At 34.9% G+C, this 20,538-nt stretch overlaps 1 protein-coding gene across 1 annotated transcript; it reads left to right on the top strand.

Annotated features, from left to right (window-relative positions):
* Positions 1–321: 321 nt before the first annotated feature.
* Positions 322–17,281, top strand: LOC148680318 (uncharacterized). The gene is made up of 3 exons (XM_088650760.1): positions 322–466; positions 1,931–2,081; positions 14,883–17,281. The coding sequence occupies exons 2-3, from the start codon at positions 1,997–1,999 to the stop codon at positions 15,530–15,532; spliced, it is 735 nt and encodes a 244-aa protein (XP_088506886.1). The 5' UTR covers positions 322–466; positions 1,931–1,996; the 3' UTR covers positions 15,533–17,281.
* Positions 17,282–20,538: the final 3,257 nt, after the last annotated feature.

The following is a 20,538-nucleotide window of genomic DNA, read 5'->3' on the forward strand; positions in this document are numbered from 1 at the left end:
ACAAAATGCAGCAGCCAAACTGAAAAATAAGCTTCAATAGTCAATAGTCCTATAAAGCAACAGCAACAAAACAAATGATGATGGCTAAATTCAACTTATTTTCCCAATACATCATTATTTCTCTGTAAAACTGGTTTGTAAAGCTGCTGAACTTCCCATCCCCCACTGTAATGTGTCTTGAGTCTTCACTGCTCTCCACTGCTCATTTGCATCTTTATACCAGCATTAATGGGGGCCAATTGAGTCTTATCCAATCACATTCCAGATCCAGTAGCTCAGCAGGGTTGTATCTATATATTCCAGGTTCCTAACAGAGGCTTCATTAGCTTATTTAGCTAAAAGAGAACAACTTTTGAGGACAAACTATGATTGTTGACTTCTACATTGCGATTATTACCAAATACCTACAAAGAAAAGCCCACTGAGGCCATTTTTTCATCCCACTTCTTCATTGAGGACTGGAAACGTAAGTTGCACATGCTGAATTTACACTCAAATAATATCTGAATGCTAACATTATAAAATGTAAAAATCTATACATGCGTGGATGCACTGTTCAACGTTGTATTTAGTCCAGCATACATGAAAAAAGTACAGAAACACAGACTTGTTCAGTTTGTATCTGATAAAAATTCTGAATCAAAGATTCCAGTTGTAGAGGAGGATTTTGAGATCAGGAAGTCCTGGAGTGTCTGTGAAATTAGACCCAGAGTTGAGCCCACAAAGTGCCAAGGAAGAGCTCATTTTAGACAAACCGGTGGAAGATAAACCAGAAGTTAGAATCCTGCGAGCTTATTTAAGCAATTATGCTTGTGGTTTTGAAGGTGATGTGATCAACATAGACTATTGTTATTGACTAGTTTGTAATGTACCACAAAGATACAAAGACGTGGTTACATCAGTAAATGCAAGTGAATAGGTTAAAGCTATGGTAGAAGAAATGCAATTGTTAAAAGAATGCAACTTTTGCTCTCACCAACCTACCTGAAGGCAAAGGTCTAGTGGGTAAATGGGTTTTTGCAAAAACAATGTATGTTGCCAAAGAGAACTATGATAAGTCTTTTCTCCAACTGCTAACATGACTAGTGTAAGAGTGTTAATGCAAAGAAAATCTGATTGTTCATGACATGGATGTAAAAGCAGCATATTTACATGCACCAATAGAGTGTGACATTTCATAGAAAAGCCAGAATGTTATGAGGTAAAATCGAAAAGAAAAGGTGTGAGAAATGTATCAATAAGTCATGACTAAGCAAAACAAAAAAGACTTTTATTTTGGTGTGGTGTGTGATGTCATAAGACTGTGCCGCTACCGCACTGTGATTCAACTGGAGAAAGGTTTGTGTCAAAGCTTTTGCACAGATAAAAAACTGATTGATTAAAGTTTCAGGTTTTTCATTCAACGATAAATGATGTACCTGCTGTTAACAATATTATTTTAACCTTTTATACAACGTTGTTCTATCTTAATCACAGTGATGAGGACTATTATTTGAATAAAGATAGGATAAACTTTATTTGTCCACAAGAGGAAATTTGTCTTGTGCAAAAAAAAAGTTCTACACATTGCTGTAAGCGGACAATAAAATAAAAAAACAAACAAACAAAACAATTAAGAACATACCTGAATAAAGTTTGAATAAAGTTACAGTAAAGTGTGTAATAAGTGTTTTAATGAAGGTTAAATTTATTAAATAGGCATAATGTCATTCTGTTCAAAGTAAACATCACTGTATATGAGAAATTGAGTACTAGTTTTAATCAGGTCATTTGTGGCTATTGTTTCTTGCTCAGACTTACTATTTTACCTGATTTTTTTGTTAATTACTCTCATATAAAGAAAGTGTTAAAGAGAAGTTATTTTGTTTCTGTTCATTGTTTTATTAATTTTAAACAGGACATTTTTTTTTGTTTTATTCATTTTAAACAGGATAAATTGTCCAAAAGCAGAGGAAAATTTCCTGCTGAAGCGACTGATCTCCACACTGTTATAAAGATGGCGTTTATTAAAGAGGAGAGTGAAGATGTGAAGATTGAAGAATCATTCACAGTCAAACAGGAAGATCTGCAGGAACAAACAGGTTGATTTTCTTTCTCAAACACCAAATCTGATCCTCATTCAGATATATTTTAATAATAAGAATACTAAATTAAATCCATTCTTGCAGCCCTGAGTGTGCTGCCTAGTTCTCCTAAATGCACATAAGCACTCATTGAAAGACAGGAATGAGTTTCTTTCGTCACTTGTTCTCGTGTCTTTTGTCATTCTTTTATGTGTTATTAGTTTCCCATTTTCTTTATCTTCTTAATGTTATTGCTTTTCTTGCTCTTTTACTGTTTGTAAAGCATACATGAGCACTGGCGCTATATAAAATAAATAAAAACAATAAATTAATAAAAGGTTTAACTGAGCTGACAATATAAAGATTTTAAAAAGTAACAGAAAAGTGTGTAATAATTGTATTACCGAAGGTTTAATTTATTTAATAGCATAATGTCATTACATTCTAACAATACATCACTATAAGAAATGGAATACTAGTTTTAATCAGGTCATTTGTGGCAATTGTTTCTTGCTCAGACTTACTTTGATTTCTTTTTGTTATTACTTTCATATAAAGAAACTTTTGAAGCAAGTGTTAAATAGAAGTTATTTTGTTTCTGTTTATTTATTTTAAACAGGACATTTTAATTGTTTTGTTCATTTTGCTTTTCTTGTTCTTCTAAGCATCCTTGAGCACTGGCGCTATATAAAAATGTTTAACTGAGCTGACGATATTTGATCTACAGTATTCCTAAGAAGATATCTGCTATTACAGTGATAGTGTTGGCTTAGTATTTTTCATTTGCATATGTCACGTTGATCACAATTCCCTTTTTTCTCAACTTCTTTCTGGGTTAAACTTGATTTTAGTAGATGTTACTAGTTCTCACAGAAAGTATCTGAGTTAGAATTACATCATTATTATACTCTTAATACTTAATTACCAGCTATTGAGTAAAAAGTGTGTCATATGGATGCCCCCAATTTTAAATATGCGGAATTAAATAAATACTAAAATAATTAATTATTTTAAAACATTGTACAGTAATCTAAACTATATTTATGTTGTTGTGGGACGACGTGAGACAAAAGGAACAAATTATAGTGGAACTAAAACGTTTAGCATTGCACTGACTACAACTGGCCAACAAACCAGTCTAAAAATGACCTTTTCTGCTTAAGAAATGGATTACAGCATGCTGATGGGTCCGTGTATCATCCGTTCATTTGATTATTCCTTTTATTACGGAAAACGAAACATCAGAAAAACGATGAATATTTCGTTTTTCTGTTTATTCTGTAGGCAGAAAAAATGGAAACTCATCTGTTATTCTGCTTTTTAACTTAAAACGAAATATTAAAACAAACACAAAACCAAAACGAAATAATGAGTCAAAATATGGTCCGTGTACGTTTTGTTCATTTGTTTTCCATTTTCAAACGGAATAAAGGAAATGGAGAAAACGGCCGTTTTTCCGTTTTTCTTTTGCTCACGAGAAAACGAAAAAACGAGATTTTGGCTGGATTTTCGTTTTTTGGTTTAGGGTAGGAAAACGGATAAACGACTTTAAAATTCATTTTACACATGTAGGCGGTGCTGAAACGCCCACTTTCCTTTAATTGGTTAACCAAATCTGCGCTCGTGACGTCACCCTCAAAATAAAAGCCTTACACGCAGGCTTTTAATTATTATTATTTAATTATATATATAAACAAAGTTTACATATTCTATTATTTGAACCACACACAGTTAGCAGGCTTACATTCATTACGTATGTATAAATTAAATAAAAACGTAAATCAGCAGTATTCTTAGACATTTGTCATTAAAATAAGGTCATAGTTCACTGCCAAACTTCTTGCTGCTGTGCACCTGATGCTGAGCAAAGATAGCCATTTCCGAGCAGCACCTGGTTTACATGATTGTTTCAGAGCTATTGTAGGCCTAAATAATAGCCTACTCTGTATAAAATAATAATTTATTATTATTATTATTATTAATAATAATATTATTAGGCCTATTATTATTAGTATTGTTATTATTATTATTTACTTAGTTATTTAATGGTTGTAAGAACACAATGGACCCTGCATGGGGCTATAATAAATGGTACCATTTGTTTCTATTGGATTTTTTCCTATTTTAATTTAATATATGCCTTTAGCCTATTGTAAATATTTATTTGATAATTAATACTTTTTTATTGCAACGTCAAAGTAGGCCTGTCTTATTATTATTATTTTTTGTTATTATTTTGTCGTTGTTGTTGTTATTATTATTGTAGCAGGGACATAGCCACAGGTGTGGCAGAGTGTGCTGGTGCCACCCAAAGTGGCATCTTGCACCTGAAAATAGATGCCTTCGCGCTCAAGCGCGCGCAAAAAACTTGCACAGGCAAAAGTAATGATGAATGTGTTGAAGGAAAAAAAAACATTCTAATTATTTGTTAATAAAATAGTGCAACATTATTCTCAGTCAGTGTAGGCTGAAAAAAATTAAGATCGCCAGCATTTCAAGGGTGGTTTTATTTTTAGTTCATTGCTGTGACGCGCTATATTTCACTAAGGCTGCATGAGACTGCGCATCTTGCTTATTTTCTCTATTTTACATACAGAACATATCATACAGTCCAGGTTCTACCGTTCTAGTGAGTGTGGGGCATTGCTTTACAGTGGTAAAGTGGATTATTTCTTGGCAAATTCATAATGATTCACTTTGTATAGTAATAAATTTCATAGTTATAAAATAACTACATTTCAAGAATATGTTAACACTTTCAACTATTTAGGATTTTTTATTGCATCAAAAGTAATTTCAAAGTAACATTAAATGTACGTATAAACTGCTTAATTTGTGTGTGTAAACACCTAAGATGCAAAAAGCTTATTTAGACCAGAATAGGCCTACTAAATGCAACGGTCAATGTATGTAAACTTATGACCTAAAATGTCTTAAATGACTAAATTTAAGTCTTTTTAAGTTTTTAAATAATTTAAGTTTAACATAAATGATTTAAACTTTAAACTTCAAATTAACAGAGTATGGCAAATAAATTGTTTTTTAAATGGAGGTCAGGTGTCTATCTTAATTATAATTATTAAAGATTATGACACTACAGTGGTGTATTGGAGAGTACGCATGCACCTTTTAATTAATTAATTTTAAATAAGTGGTTTATCCTAAATAAAATGCAATGGGATCGGTGTGCAATGAATAGTTTGAAAACCCCTGGTTCAGACTAGACGAGCTAGCTGTCTGTGCGCTGCGCTAATAACTTGGCATTTGCTCTTTTCGGTGCTGCCAGATGCATTTATAATGCATAAAAAATAAAAAAGGTAATTCGGTAAAGCGCGCGATGCGCGCAGAAATAAGCGCACTATATACATATGTCGAATTAAAGTTCTCTTTTTCTTTAATCAAGACTTTTCCATTCGAGGAATTACAGTTATTAATAGCTTAGTCCTTATAAACGATCAGTTTATAAAATACACAATTTACGGATCACGCCTAATGAAGAATAAGAAGAATATGCAACGCATATGATCCTTGAATGATCAGAGCGCATTTATATAAACTATATATTTTATATAATCCATAAATATTAAAAAACATTCTTGATTAACGGTGAAACTGACCGGCGCAACGGATGATTTGTCATCTAGGGTGACTACAGTTATAATACAGGTTATGGAACAATTTCACTTTAATTTCATATTATTATTTTATTAAACAAACAAACCAGTTTTTGTTTTGGCTCTGCATGCAGCGTATTGGATCTTTGAAGCATTGCACTTCGAATGTTATTCCTTCTTTTTATTTTTATTGTATTTTTAATATTTTTAATTATACAACACAAAATTGGTTCTAAACAGATACATTTTCCTTTAGGCTATGATGAAGTGTATATTTTTGTTCACACAGGTCCTATACAAAACTGTGTGGATGGATGATTTGTTTCTCCGTGAAAATCACTCATTTAATAAGCAAAACAGGCCAAAATGTTGTTTAGCTTGCGTCAAACTGGATGGACAATTTACAAATATATTGAATACAAAGGCTGGTTATTTTATGCAATGAGGGACCTATTACAAATTAAAGAATTATTTGCATATTAAAACGAAAATATATAATACAACAACAGATCCTACCTCAGAAATGACTTTAGATAATGTAAATAAGCATCAAGTTTTTTTTTGAGATTGTGTGTCTAATTCAGTAGTGTAGTGCGTTCGCGTGGGTTTCCCCACAGTAAAAAGACATGCAATACAGGTGAATTGGGTAGGCTAAATTGTCCATACTGTATAAGTGTGTGTGTATGTGTGGATGTTTCCCAGAGATGGGTTGTGGCTGGAAGGGCATCCGCTGCATAAAAACTTGCTAAATGAGTTGGCGGTTCATTCCGCTGTGGCGACCCCAGATTAATAAAGGGACCAAGCCGACAAGAAAATGAATGAATAATGTGCAATACTAATTTAAAATACGTATCACTAACCTTATATGTGAAATAGCAGGGCCCGCTGTAGCACTTTCTCAAGAAGAGCAAATGTCAAATTATTAGCGCAACGCACATGTAGCCAGCTCATCTGTTTGTCGGAACTACTAGACACAATTTTTTTATCAACTATAATGTGTTTAATTGGTTAATTTGAAATTTATTTCATTATTCCAGCAATAATTGTTGAGTGAAAGAATGCGCTAGCAATATGCATTGCGGCTCCCTTTATTGTACAGGCTTATTGCACTTAAACTTTTTTAGGTTCGGCTCTCGAATTAGTAAGGTTATGAGTAAATGTTATTTAAAATATTTAAAGCCTGCCATCTAGCCTACAATAACAGCAAATTTAATAATAAAAAATAATAATAAGACAGGCCTACTTTGGCGTTACAATAAAATAGTATTAATTATCAAATAAATAATTACAATATATAATTAAAATAGGAAGAAATAAATGAAAACAAATGGTACCCTTTGTTTTTATAGCAGGGCCCAAAGTGTTCTTATTCTGGTTCTGCTAAAAACTATTAAAAAGAAAAAAAAAACACACCAAACAATAAAACACTAGTAACTGATAATAATAATAATAATAATTATTATTATTATTATAAAGCCCTTGCTCTGAAACAATCATGCAAACCAGGTGCTCCTCGGAAATGGCTTTCTTTGCTCTGCATCAGGTGTATAGCAGCAAGAAGCTTGGCAGTGAACTATGACCTTATTTTAATGACAAATGTAAGAATACTGCTTTACGTTTTTATTTAATTTATACATACGCAATGAATGTAAGCCTGCTAACTGTGTGTGGTTCAAATAATAGAATATGTAAACTTAGTTAATATATAATTAAATAATAATAATTAAAAGCCTGCGTGTAAGGCTTTTATTTTGAGGGTGACGTCACGAGCGCAGATATGGTTGACCAATTAGAGGAAAGTGGGCCTTTCAGCACCGCCTCCATGTGTAAAATGAATTTTAAAGTCGTTTATCCGTTTTCCTACCCTAAACCAAAAAACGAAAATCCAGCCAAAATCTCGTTTTTTCGTTTTCTCGTGAGCAAAAGGAAAAACGGAAAAACGGCCGTTTTCTCCATTTCCTTTATTCCGTTTGAAAATGGAAAACAAATGAACAAAACGTACACGGACCGTACACGGACCATATTTTGACTCATTATTTCGTTTTGTGTTTGTTTTAATATTTCGTTTTAAGTTAAAAAGCAGAATAACAGATGAGTTTCCGTTTTTTCTGCCTACAGAATAAACAGAAAAACGAAATATTCATCGTTTTTCTGATGTTTCGTTTTCCGTAATAAAAGGAATAATCAAATGAACGGATGATACACGGACCCTGATGATATGCAAACATTTGAGTGTGAAGTTCGTCAGTATTGACCATATTTTTTGTGTACCAGCAGGCGCAGCCATTGAATTTTTGCGTTTGACACTTTTTTTAAAGAAATAATTTTTAGATCCTAAAATCATTGTTATGCTGCTTACGCAAGGGATGATAACTCCTTTCATGGTGTAGCCTGGTTTGGAAAAGTCAAGGTTTTAAAACCGCCAAAATTTAAGTCAGAATTATTAGCCCACACCCCCATTGATTTTTTTTTCTTTTTTAAATATTTGCCAAATTGTTTTTAACAGAGTAAGGAAATTTTCAGTTTTTTTAAACACCATTTTAAGGACAGAATTATTAGCCCCTTCTGAATTCTGTCTTCAACTGGATGCAAGTGTTTTTTTTTTTTTTTTTTTTTTTTTTACATTTTAAGATAGTATCTCCAGCAGAAAAGATATCTAAAGATGTCATTTCAAATCGTAAAGCAATCTGTTTTTGAAACTAATGAAAACAACAGATGTCAATGATTCATTTGAATGATTTAGCCTGACATGATTACTGCTCCAAAATATAATAAATAAATATTTCTCAAAAGAAAATATTTTGTGCTTAAAAGGAAAAAAAGTGTTTGTTTTATACCTAGACATTTAAAAGAATATATTTTAGAGCAGTAATCACAATACTGTGAAAGCATGATATTTTTATTCAAGGTTATCATACGTCAGAATCTTATACTGCCCATGCCTAATGCTGCTTGATGTTGCAAAGTCATATTTTCTTATTTTATTATTTTTCTTTGTATGAATAAACATGAATACACTTGTTTGTAGAGCAAGTAGTGTGACCGTTTTCTACCGTTATTCCTGGTCATTTCTCCAATAGGCAACTGAAGCACTAAAACAATAGCATGTGAGATCAGGGGCTGTTTCATGAAAGTGGTTTAGAAAAGTGGAGATTAAAGTTGAAAACCTGGCTTCAGTGAGCCGAACTAATCGTCCACACTTAAATTGGTTCCATAACAGAAATTCGAAAATCATTTGATGTAACTAATCTGAGTTCAGTCAAAATAATCCAGATAACTTGCTTGTGCACGTTACTGTCATGAAACCCTGAAGGTTGAGCACAGATGCATTGATTATGTTGTGTGCTACCATGGCAACTACTTACTGTTATAGAACCAATTTAAGCCCCTAGGGGTTATAAAATAATCCTGGGTTTTCATTAACAGACGTTTCACATTGGCAAACCCTGGGTTAACATTATTATTTGTATATTTAAGATGCCACTGTCCCTGATTGGATAAACAGCAGGTAACCTTTTGAGATGGCATTTCTGCATCTTGGCAGGTATATAAAATGTCACAACGTAGGTCTTCAGCTAAGCTTCTTTGGCTTAGTCTCTTTATTCATCAAGGGTCGCCACAGCTGAATGAACTACCAACTTATTCAGCATATGTTTTAAACCAGCTGCAATTCAGTACTAGGAAATATTTGCATAAGTTATATACAATAATGCAAACTCACTAATAGAAGAGTAAATTATGGGTACTTGCTATGAACATGCAGGATTTGCCCCAATCGGGTCTTCCAAGCCAGTTAAAAAATGTATAAATCATGTGGAAGATACACATGAGGGAACTCAACATGAGTAATCCAGAGCGAGTGCATTTGATCAATTGCATTTAAAGCCACAGGCGCAAAAAGAGCTTGGTTTTCCTCCTGACCACCAAAATTAAATATTCTGAAAGGAATATGATCTGATTTTGAGCCAAAACCTCAGACACATTCTGGGAACACCAAAGACTTATTTTCAAAAAAAAAAAATAATAATAATAATAATAAAGGTTCATAATAGGAACCCTTTAAATATATTTATGAAACAGAAATGAAAATAACTTCACCATTTACTGTACCTCTTGTGGTTTTAAACCTTTATGGGGTTTTTTTTTTGATTCTGTTGAACACAAAAGAAGATATTGTGAAAAAAATGTTGCCTTTCTTTGTGTTCCAGAAGAAAGGAATTGTTTAAAAGCAAATGAGAGAGTAAATGGTATGGTCATTTATATTTGTGGGTGAAACATCCATTTCATGCTTATCGCTTTGAGTCTTCATAAAATGGAACAATAACGTTTAGCATTGCACTGACTACAAGTGGCCAACAAACTAGTCTAAAAAAGACTTTTGCTGCTTAAGAAATGGATTACAGCATGCTGATGATATACAAACATTTGAGTATGAAGTTCGTCAGAATTGACCATATTCTTCGTGTACCAGCAGACGCAGCCATTGAATTTTTTTGCTTGACACTTTTTTTAAAGAAATCATTTTTAGATCCTAAAATCATTGTTATGCTGCTTACGCAAGGGATGATAACTCCTTTCATGGTGTAGCCTGGTTTGGAAAAGTCAAGGTTTTAAAACCTAAAATTTAAGTCAGAATTATTAGCCCACACTCCCATTGAATTTTTTTTTTTTATATTTCCCAAATTGTTTTTAACAGAGCAAGGAAATTTTCACCGTTTGTATGATAATAATTTTATTTCTTTTGGAGAAAGTCTTATTTTTTTATTTCGGCTTGAATAAAAGCAGTTTTTTTTTTAAACACCATTTTAAGGACAGAATTATAAGCCCCTTCTGAATTCTGTCTTCAACTGGATGCAAGTGTTTTTTTTTTTTTTTTTTTCAAGACAGTATCTCCAGCGGAAAAGATATCTAAAGATGCCTTTCAAATCGTAAAGAAATCTGTTTTTGAAACTAATGAAAACAACAGATGTCAATGATTCATTTGAATGATTTAGCCTGACATGATTACTGCTCCAAAATAAAATAAATAAATAAATATTTCTCAAAATAAAATATTTTGTGCTTAAAGGGAAAAAAAGTGTTTGTTTTATACCTAGACATTTAAAAATAATATATTTTAGAGCAGTAATCACAATACTGTGAAAGCATGATATTTTTATTCAAGGTTATCATACATCAGAATCTTATACTGGCCCATGCCTAATGCTGCTTGATGTTGCAAAGTCATATTTTCTTATTTTATTATTTTTCTTTGTATGAATAAACATGAATACACTTGTTTGTAGAGCAAGTAGTGTGACCGTTTTCTATCGTTATTCCTGGTCATTTCTCCAATAGGCAACTGAAGCACTAAAACAATAGCATGTGAGATCGGGGCCTGTTTCATAAAAGTGGTTTAGAAAAGTTGAGTTTAAAGTTGAAAACCTCTTCAGTAAGCCAAACTAATCGTCCACGCTTAAATTAGTTACATAACAAAAATTCGAAGATCATTTGATTTTTACTTTAATTCGCGCTTTTCTGAACCACTTTTATGAAACAGCCCCTAGGGGTTATAAAATAATCCTGGGTTTTCATTAACAGACGTTTCACATTGGCAAACCCTGGGTTAACATTATTATTTGTATATTTAAGATGCCACTGTCCCTGATTGGACAAACAGCAGGTAACCTTTTGAGATGGCATTTCTGCATCTTGGCAGGTATATAAAATGTCACGACGTAGGTCTTCAGCTAAGCTCCTTTGGCTTAGTCTCTTTATTCATCAAGGGTCGCCACAGCTGAATGAACTACCAACTTATCCAGCATATGTTTTAAACCAGCTGCAACTCAGTACTAGTAAATATTTGCATAAGTTATATACAATAATGCAAACTCACAAATAGAAGAGTAAATTATGGGCACTTGCTATGAACATGCAGGATTTGCTCCAATCGGGTCTTCCAATCCAGTTAAAAATGTTTAAATCATGTGGAAGATACACATGAGGGAACTCAACACGAGTAATCCTGAGCGAGTGCATTTGATCATTTGCATTTAAAGCCACAGGCACTAAAAGAGCTTGGTTTTCCTCCTGACCACCAAAATGAAATATTCTGAAAGGAATATGATCTGATTTTGAGCCAAAACCTCAGACACATTCTGGGAACACCAAAGACTTATTTTCAAAAATAATAATAATAATAAGTTTTTTCTAAAAAAATAATATTAATAATAATAAAGGTTCATAATAGGAACCCTTTAAATATATTTATGATACAGAAATGAAAATAACCTCACCATTTACTGTACCTCTTGTGGTTTTAAACCTTTATGGGTTTTTTTGATTCTGTTGAACACAAAAGAAGATATTGTGAAAAAAATGTTGGCTTTCTATGTGTTCCAGCAGTGGCGCCCCCAGAAAATTTTCTTAGGGGTGGCCAGAAGAGGCCGCACCAAATCTTGGGGTGGCACACAAAAAAAATTATGAATTCAGTGTAATGTTATATTTTTGTTTTTGGTAAATTTAATAATGTAGTTTTTATACATTTAATTAATTCTTCTTGAAATATTGCTATTTATTCCTTAAAGTAATTCAGGAAGTACATGTGCAAAAAAAATAAAAATCTGTTTAGTTTAAAAACACTTTTCACATATATATACTGTATAAATAACTTTTTACTTGCTTTTATTGTACATCATACGGTATATGCCATGTCTAAAATTAATGAAGATTAATGAGTTTATTATTCCCAGTGATGGGTTGCAGCTGGCAGGGCATCCACTGTGTAAAAATGTGCTGGATAAGTTGGCGGTTCATTCCACTGTGGCGACCCTGGATTAATAAAGGGACTAAGCCGAAAAGAAAATGAATGAAAGAATAATGAGTTTATTAATAACCCAAACAAATTAACAAACTGAACAAAAGAGATTACTATACACACTCACTATACCTAATAATATCATTTATCCATATTACTTTTTGAGCCATTTTATTAATGCAGCTTCTTTTATTGATATACTGTACCCTAAGGTAAATATTAAATTGCCATTGCTGTCTATTGAAGGTGTGTGCGTGCTGTCAACGACGATCGGGAAGGGTAGTGGCGGTTCTAGTTTAAAGGGCCATGAAACCCCCTCGTTTCAGCAGTGTGTTTTCACACCTCTACTTTGGAAAAAGTCAGAAAAGTGGGCGTGTCCAGCTCTGTTTAGGGGGGAGTGTCGGAGGAAGAAAAGCGGCTTGGTATGGGAGTGTCTATTTGGGCGCGCTGAATTTCAGAGTCAAAACACACAACCACAGCGGACAATGTGACTGTGTTTACATGGACATCTGTAGTCGAATTATTTGCCAAATTATTAAATGGTGGACTTTAACTGCAGTTTGGCTCTTTCATTCAGGGAATTCATTAATGTCCCTCTCGACAAACGTGATATTTGATTCGAGGCGCTGCTCTAAGCGTGTATTTTTCATGCAATGTTTGATACTGCACGGCGAATGAGAGAAAAAAAAACTCAGCATTTCCTGGAAACTTAGATACACACGGCAGGTAGCGTCAGAAAGCCGCATGTGTTATTCCAGTCACAAAATCCAACACGAGGTTATAGTTTGGTTGTAACTGTTAGTGCTAACTATTGCACTCGGTGCAATAGTTTGTTTGATACGAATAAAATACGAACTGAATAAACAAAGAGCACTGGTCGCTCACTTACCAAATCTGTAGAGACAGGACAATCACCAGCAACTAGAGCCGCGTCTTTATTTAGAGGAGACTACAATCTGGATCTCAGCGTTTGCAGATGAGAACAGCTCTCAGGTAAACAATAATCCTCCTTAGACACGTAAGTTATTGTTGTCGCGCGTCGCGTACACTGTCTGCGCTCTCACAGAGACAAAATGAAAACGAAACTTAACTGCAGCAAACTATAAAAGCAACACTTTACGCTTGTTTTGCCAACACAACGTGGCGTCTTTGCCGTCTACACTGACAGTAATGAATATTAATGAAGTTGCACAATAGAGCGCGCTGATTGGTTTGAACCAAGCTTTACTCATGCATTAATGCAACACACTGTAAGACGTAATAAGACTCTGACTCTGGCACAGACGCCCAGTCTGCACGCTGGAATACACGCTATTATGTCATGACCGTGACGCAGCTTCAAAAATTCGTTTCAAACAGGAAGTACGAATTTGCTTGAAATAACGCAAAAACAACCAATTTACACTTTTAAGTGAAATATAGGTGTCCTAATAGTGTTTTTAGCAGTGTGGGACACATATACGACTGTCAACAGCTCAAAAAATGTGTTTTGGTGTTTCGTGACCCTTTAAATGACACCCTGGGCGAACCACCCTATACACTCTACCTCCCTTGAATTGTTAGATTTGTTATTCAATAAATATAACAATTTATTTATATTTATTTTATTATTATTTATATACAATTATCATTCTGAATAAATAACAGAAATCAATCCTAAATATTACTGGAAAACAACAACTGGAGTGATATGCCAAGATCACTTAAGAAACCTTTTGCATGGAAATTAATTATGACAATTCTAAAGAATACAAAAAAATGTATTACAGAATTATCTGTGGTCTTAGACCAGATCATGGCTGAGAACTCATGTTATGAAGTCTTACCTCCCTGACTCATTATCCCTCCTTTCTGCTTTAAAGGCATGCTTAGTGAAAGTAACATCATCATTATCATATTATATAAACTTTAGTCGACTTTCACCTCGGCACAAAATTCTGTTACTCCGTTTCACGGCGCATGAGCGGCGCGTATTTTGTCGGTGTGCATGCAAACAACCAACCGGGATTCACACAGGAGTGCGTGAGGTGCGGGAATGGTTTTCTGCGCGCATGCGTCAGTTTACTTTCACCAGCATTCAGCATTGAACCAGCACTAAGGGGGAGAGACAATCAATCAGCTACGTCAGTAACACCAACAATAATTTAGTGGCTGCATTTTATTCATTTAAACATTGGGGATTTATAAGTACATTTAAATCAATAATGTCAACAACAAAATTATATTGGGGTGGCCACAGGGGTGGCCAGAGTTTACCGAGGGGCGCCCCTGTGTTCGAGAAGAAAGGAAATGTTTAAGACCACATGACGGAGAGTAAATGTTATGGTCATTTATATTTGTGGGTGAAACATCCATTTCATGCTTATCGCTTTGAGTCTTCATACTAAAGTTAACTTCTTTTTTTTTAAGACCTGATGGTGCTGAAAGAAAAGACTCATCAACAGAATGAAATGGAAGAAAAACACCAAGACATAACGACTGATGAAAAACCTACACTGACGAAAAAGACTTTGTCACGTGGAAGACCTCGGAAATCCAAACCTAGGTGTAATTACAGCTGTAAACAATGTGGAATAAGTTTCCGTCAGAAGCCAAAGCTTGATGTTCACATAAGAGGTCACACTAGAGAGAAAGCTTACACTTGCAAACAGTGTGGAAAGAGCTTCTACAATACAAGAAACCTAACAGTGCACATGAGAATTCACACTGGAGAAAGGCCGTACACATGCCAACAGTGTGGGAAAAGCTTCCATAAAACAGGAAACTTAACAGTGCACATGAGAATTCACACTGGAGAGAGGCCATACACATGCCAACAGTGTGGGAAAAGCTTTTATACTACAGGAAACTTGACAGTGCACATGAGAATTCACACTGGGGAGAAGCCTTACTCTTGCCCTCAGTGTGGAAAAAGTTATAATCAAAATAGCAACCTTGAAGTCCACATGAGAACTCACAATGGAGGAAGAACTTTTGTTTGCACACAGTGTGGAAAAAGTTTCGCTCAAAAACAAAATCTTGACCTCCACATGAGGATTCACACTGGAGAGAAGCCTTAACATGCACAGAGTGTGGTAAAAGTTTCCCATATAAAAGCACACTCAAACACCACATGATAGTTCACACCGGAGAGAAGCCGTTTGCATGTGCGCAGTGTGGAAAGAGCTTCACATGTAAAGCTAACCTCAGGAACCACATGAATGGTCACACTGGAACCATAGTGTTCATATGTGATCTGTGTGGAAAGAGTCTCACACACAAATACTCCATAAAGAACCACATGAAGACTCACTCAGGAGAGCGTTTTATATGCATTGAGTGTGGAAAGGGCTTTAAACATAAAAGAAGCCTCAGCAATCACATGGAGCTTCACAATGGAGAGCAGAGTGCTCAAAATTAAGGCCTTGGCCACACAAACATGAGTATATGCATAACAGCAGCCTTTTCATGTAGTTTGGCTGTTAATTGATGTGAGGTTTATTTATAAACTACTTTCGAGAGGATCACATGCTTATGATTGTCCACGGCTGGTTCCACATTAACCAACACATGATTCACCAATCAGACGATTCCTAACTCACTGTAAATAACCAGAGTTTCTTACCTTAGTTATCTTTATCTTGAGGAATTCCCCTCCCACCCCTACTCCTCCTTTCTAGAATGGGCAACACAGCAGCCCAGTGATTAGTATTGTTGCCTCACAGCAAGAATGTCACAGCAAGAAGAGCCCTTACTGAGAGTTTGCTTATTCTCCCCATGCTCACATGGGTTTTCCCCAGTTTCTTTTCACAGCCCAAAAACGCGTAACCTAAGTAAACTGAACATTCTAAATTGGCACCGTAGTCAAGCTCTTAGAAGCCATATATCTCCCTTTAGCCATCTGGATATCTGTCATTATAAACAGAAACAAGTCGGGGGAGTTCATCAAGATCTACCTGAGCTCAAACTCCTCTCTCACCCTGCTTACGAGAGGTAGCCCGGGGCTGGAGGATGATTGTTACGGTCCGTGGGAGTTTGTATTTTTGTGCCTTCTCCCTCTCTGTTTTGCTTATCTCCCTTCGCATCTCCTCGACTGTAATTCGCTCTTTGTCTCGCTCTATCACCTTTTGTTTCGCTACTTTTTCTCTACTAGGTACCTGCTGATTGGATCCCGAGCCTGTCACTCCTCATTAGGGCGTTTCCTCGTGGACCAATTGGATTTCGTTCCGCGGACTTTAAATTCGACCAGCCCGCCTTGTTTTTCAGAGTGCTATGTGTGTGCGTGTTGGTTTGTGTTCCCTTGCTGCTGTTCATAATGTATGCTTTGTTCTGTGTTTCTGAATAACTTCATCGATGTAAATTAAGTCATGGTTAAATAGTTTATCATTCCTTTTTGGGGAAAAGGGAATAGTTTACTAAGCCACTTCACATACATTTTGCCCGTAGGTAACTTCAATGTTCAGAAACACTAGGTAAGTGGGTGAGCGCCACATTTTGTATTTTTGCTTATTATTTCAGGGAGTTTAGGTGTTGCTTCTCAAACGCTGAAGATTTCGGTTTCTTTTTCACATTTTGATTTTTATTAGTAAGTTTAGAGGGGGATCTTGTGTTCTAGTTTAGGTGGCTTTTGGTTTTATTTAGTTCTTTGCTTTGGCGCCACTCTAGTTCATTTTTCCCCTATAACTTTTGATTGTATTTCTTCTTTTCTTCTTCTTCTTCTTATTATTATTATTATATATACATTGTACAAAGCGCACATATGTAAGCCTCTCTTTTGTTGGCTTCATTTTTCTTCTCCTCATAAAAGGAATAAATGAATTGAATGTAAATTTTGGTGTCCTGGTGTATTTTCCATCCATCTACTCAGAAATAATTTAATATTATAAGTGTTACGTTTATTTTCCCCAGACAACTTAATTAAACTGTAACATTTAATGATTTCTCAAATTTCATCATATACTTCCTTTAAAATCCTAGATAAAATATATTTAAAAACAATATAAAAATCACTTCCTAACCCATCTGTTCCAGGACTTTTCTTTCTGTTCAATCCACTAATTGCTCTTTTTATTTCTTCTTCTCTTATCTCATTGTCACATTCTCTTTTTTCCCCTTCTTCTACTCTTGATTTTATTAGATTTAGTAATTCCCCTTTTTCTTTTTTCTTTTATTTCCTCTGCGCAAAACAAATTTTCATAATACAATCTTATTTCTTCCAAAATCTCATCATGTTGTTCTACTATGTTCCCATTTTTGCTCCTTATTTCTCTAATCATTTCTGCCTTCCCTCTTCTCTAGATCAAAGAACAATTTAGTGCACTTTTCTCCCTCCACTGTAAATTTTGCTTTGCTTCTTAATCTTGCACCTTCAAATTTCTCCTCCATTTCATTTAATCTTCCTTGCAGTTCTTTTATCTTTTGTATATTTTTTCCATTCTTATTTTTCAATTTGTTTTCTAGTTTTTCTTTCAGCTCCTTTTCCTTATATTTTTTACAATTTTGTAATTGTCTACAATATTTTATCGTAAACTTTTTAACTAAATACTTCACGTTCTCCCACCACATTCTTTTGTCCTCATTATAAATTTCATTCCCTTTTTTCTTTTGAATAATTTCCTTTACACTTAAAACATAGTCTTCATTCTTTAAAAAAGCTGTGTTTAAAACCCATACCCCTGGCCCTCTTTTCACATTACTCCAGTCTAGCTTCATAAAAAGTGGCTTATGGTCACTCAGACTTGTTTCTTCATATTTAATCTTGTTTATAAACCCTTCAACATTTCTTGTGCATAAAATAAAATCAATTCTTGTTTGACAACAAAAATTCCCCACTATCTGTCTTCTTGAGTACTCTTTTGTCTGTTCATTCCTTTCTCTCCACACATCTGTAACATGAAATTAGCTCATTTTATAAATATTAATAATCAACAATAACAGTTTATTCTTAATTATTAATATTCCGGCTTAAGCTTCAGTCAATTTGGTCAAACAAAACATATGATTGTAAATGATCATGCTCGCGCGACCGAGCGGATTCCCAGATTATAAATATTAATTATCAACAATAACGAATTATTATTAATCATTAATATTCCGGATCGATTTATTGTTAATTTGACCAAACGAACACAAGCAGAGCCGCCGCTCTTCCGAGCGGACACGGTAATCTATTCATTTAGAAAAAGGGAATTTAATTGCTACTTCTTGTGAAGTAGATTAATCATTCAAAAGTTTTAAACAACTTATAATAGCTAGGCAGGGGAATCTGTATTTCAGTGACATTTTCTCGTGAGGCAAACAATACAATTCATTTGATTATAAATGGAATGTATTGACTAGTCAGACATAACGAACAAACAAACGCACAAACATACATTAAACACAAAACAAAGGTAAACCACGTGGAGATATCGGGTCTAAAGAACGTGTAACAGCAAAGAGAAATAGCAAAGCGAGGAAATGGAGATTTCAGGTAAAAAGTGACAAAACTTTCAGTTCCACACGCACCATTGCGGACCACCAAGGTTATAAAAAGCACCTTTTTGATAAAAGGGGCACAGCTTAATCGCATAACTAAAGTCACCTGGTTTTTCATGTCTGGAGGTCTCTTTTATGCGTCTCTCTTCCGTCGTGATGAAAACTACTCTTGATGTCCTTTGATGCGTGGAGTTTGTAAAGCAGTTCGGACGAACACAGTCGCAAACTTTAAACTGAATTTACTTTGCCGGAAAATAAAGAAACGTGGCGGGAAAAAGTCCATGCGGCTATGAAGAGCCGTGTGGCCCTTAAAGGGACCACCGTCAATGATGTTCCTTTTTGGGACGTTCTCTTTCTGCCCAGATGTTTGGGGGGAAGTGTGCTTATACCTGCGGGTCACGTGACAACCCGTACAGCATTCTGACCAATGATTTCAGGGGAAAGTTTGCACGCGAACCTTCCTTTGTCTAGGGGCTGCTCGTATGCAAATTTGAGTGTCCGCTTAAAGCATGCGGACAGGCATCTAATACAGGGCTTTAAAGAATAAAGCCATGCGAGTTATGGTCTTGCACTATGCATCATGTGTTGTAAAATGTCAGCAGAAACCCATCGGTACCAAACATGGGGGGGTTGAAAGTACATCAACATAATTTTTCATATCCTTACAATATTTATGCTTTACAAAGGCCTAAATGGAACATGCATACAGGTTATAAGAGAGGTTACACAGGTAAGAAAAGTCAGAAATGAGATACAAAGTTTACAAAACATAACACATTGGTTTTGTGCTGGTTCTGGATTTGATGAGTTCATTTTCTTTCTGTCGGAACAGCCTCGTGGGGGTGTATGTGTGTGTGTGAGTGTATTTGGGCAGGAATGTCTTTGAAGTTTTCCTGCTTATCTATCCAGGCCCCCTGAACAACTTAAGCTGTCACGAAAATCCAGACTTCTTGGAGCCAGGAGTCGTAAAACCGTTCTGTCGGACCGTGATAAAATCAATAAGAAATTTTATCTCTGGACTGTACGCTACACATCAATTAAATTCATTTCCTCCATCAATATTTTCAGTTCTTTTCTCCCCTTATCCGTTTTAAAAACCATTCCCTCAGCCATTTCTAATTTATTAAAAACAGTGTTAAAATCACCCATGATAATAACTCTTTCGTGTTTCTTTAAATAATCTCTAAGTACATTAAAATACTCTTTCTTTTTGTTCTCCTCTGTTGGGGCATGAACATTCACCATAATTACTTTTTTCTTTTCATACTTCATTTCACATATCATACACTTCCCCTCTTTGTCACTATAGATTGTTTTACATAAAACCCCACTGTTTTCTTTTATTAAAATATAAACTCCTCTCCCTAGCCTCTCATCCCCATCATTGTATAAAATCTCCCCACTCCACCTTTTTCTTATTTCCTTCATGCATTCTTCCCTCCAGTTTGTCTCTTGTAATAAAATCAAATTTTCGGGATTTAAATTCAGAGATATTATTAGCAGAGCGGAGTGAGCGTGGTAGAGAGTTGTAGAGTTTGGGTGCAATAACACTAAATGATCTGCCCCCCATTAAAGAGAGGCGGTACCGAGGGACAGCAAGAAGGCCAGA

The sequence above is a fragment of the Danio rerio genome, chromosome 4, assembly GCF_052040795.2.
Source record: "Danio rerio strain M-AB ecotype USA chromosome 4, GRCz13ab, whole genome shotgun sequence".
NCBI classification, from domain to species: domain Eukaryota; kingdom Metazoa; phylum Chordata; class Actinopteri; order Cypriniformes; family Danionidae; genus Danio; species Danio rerio.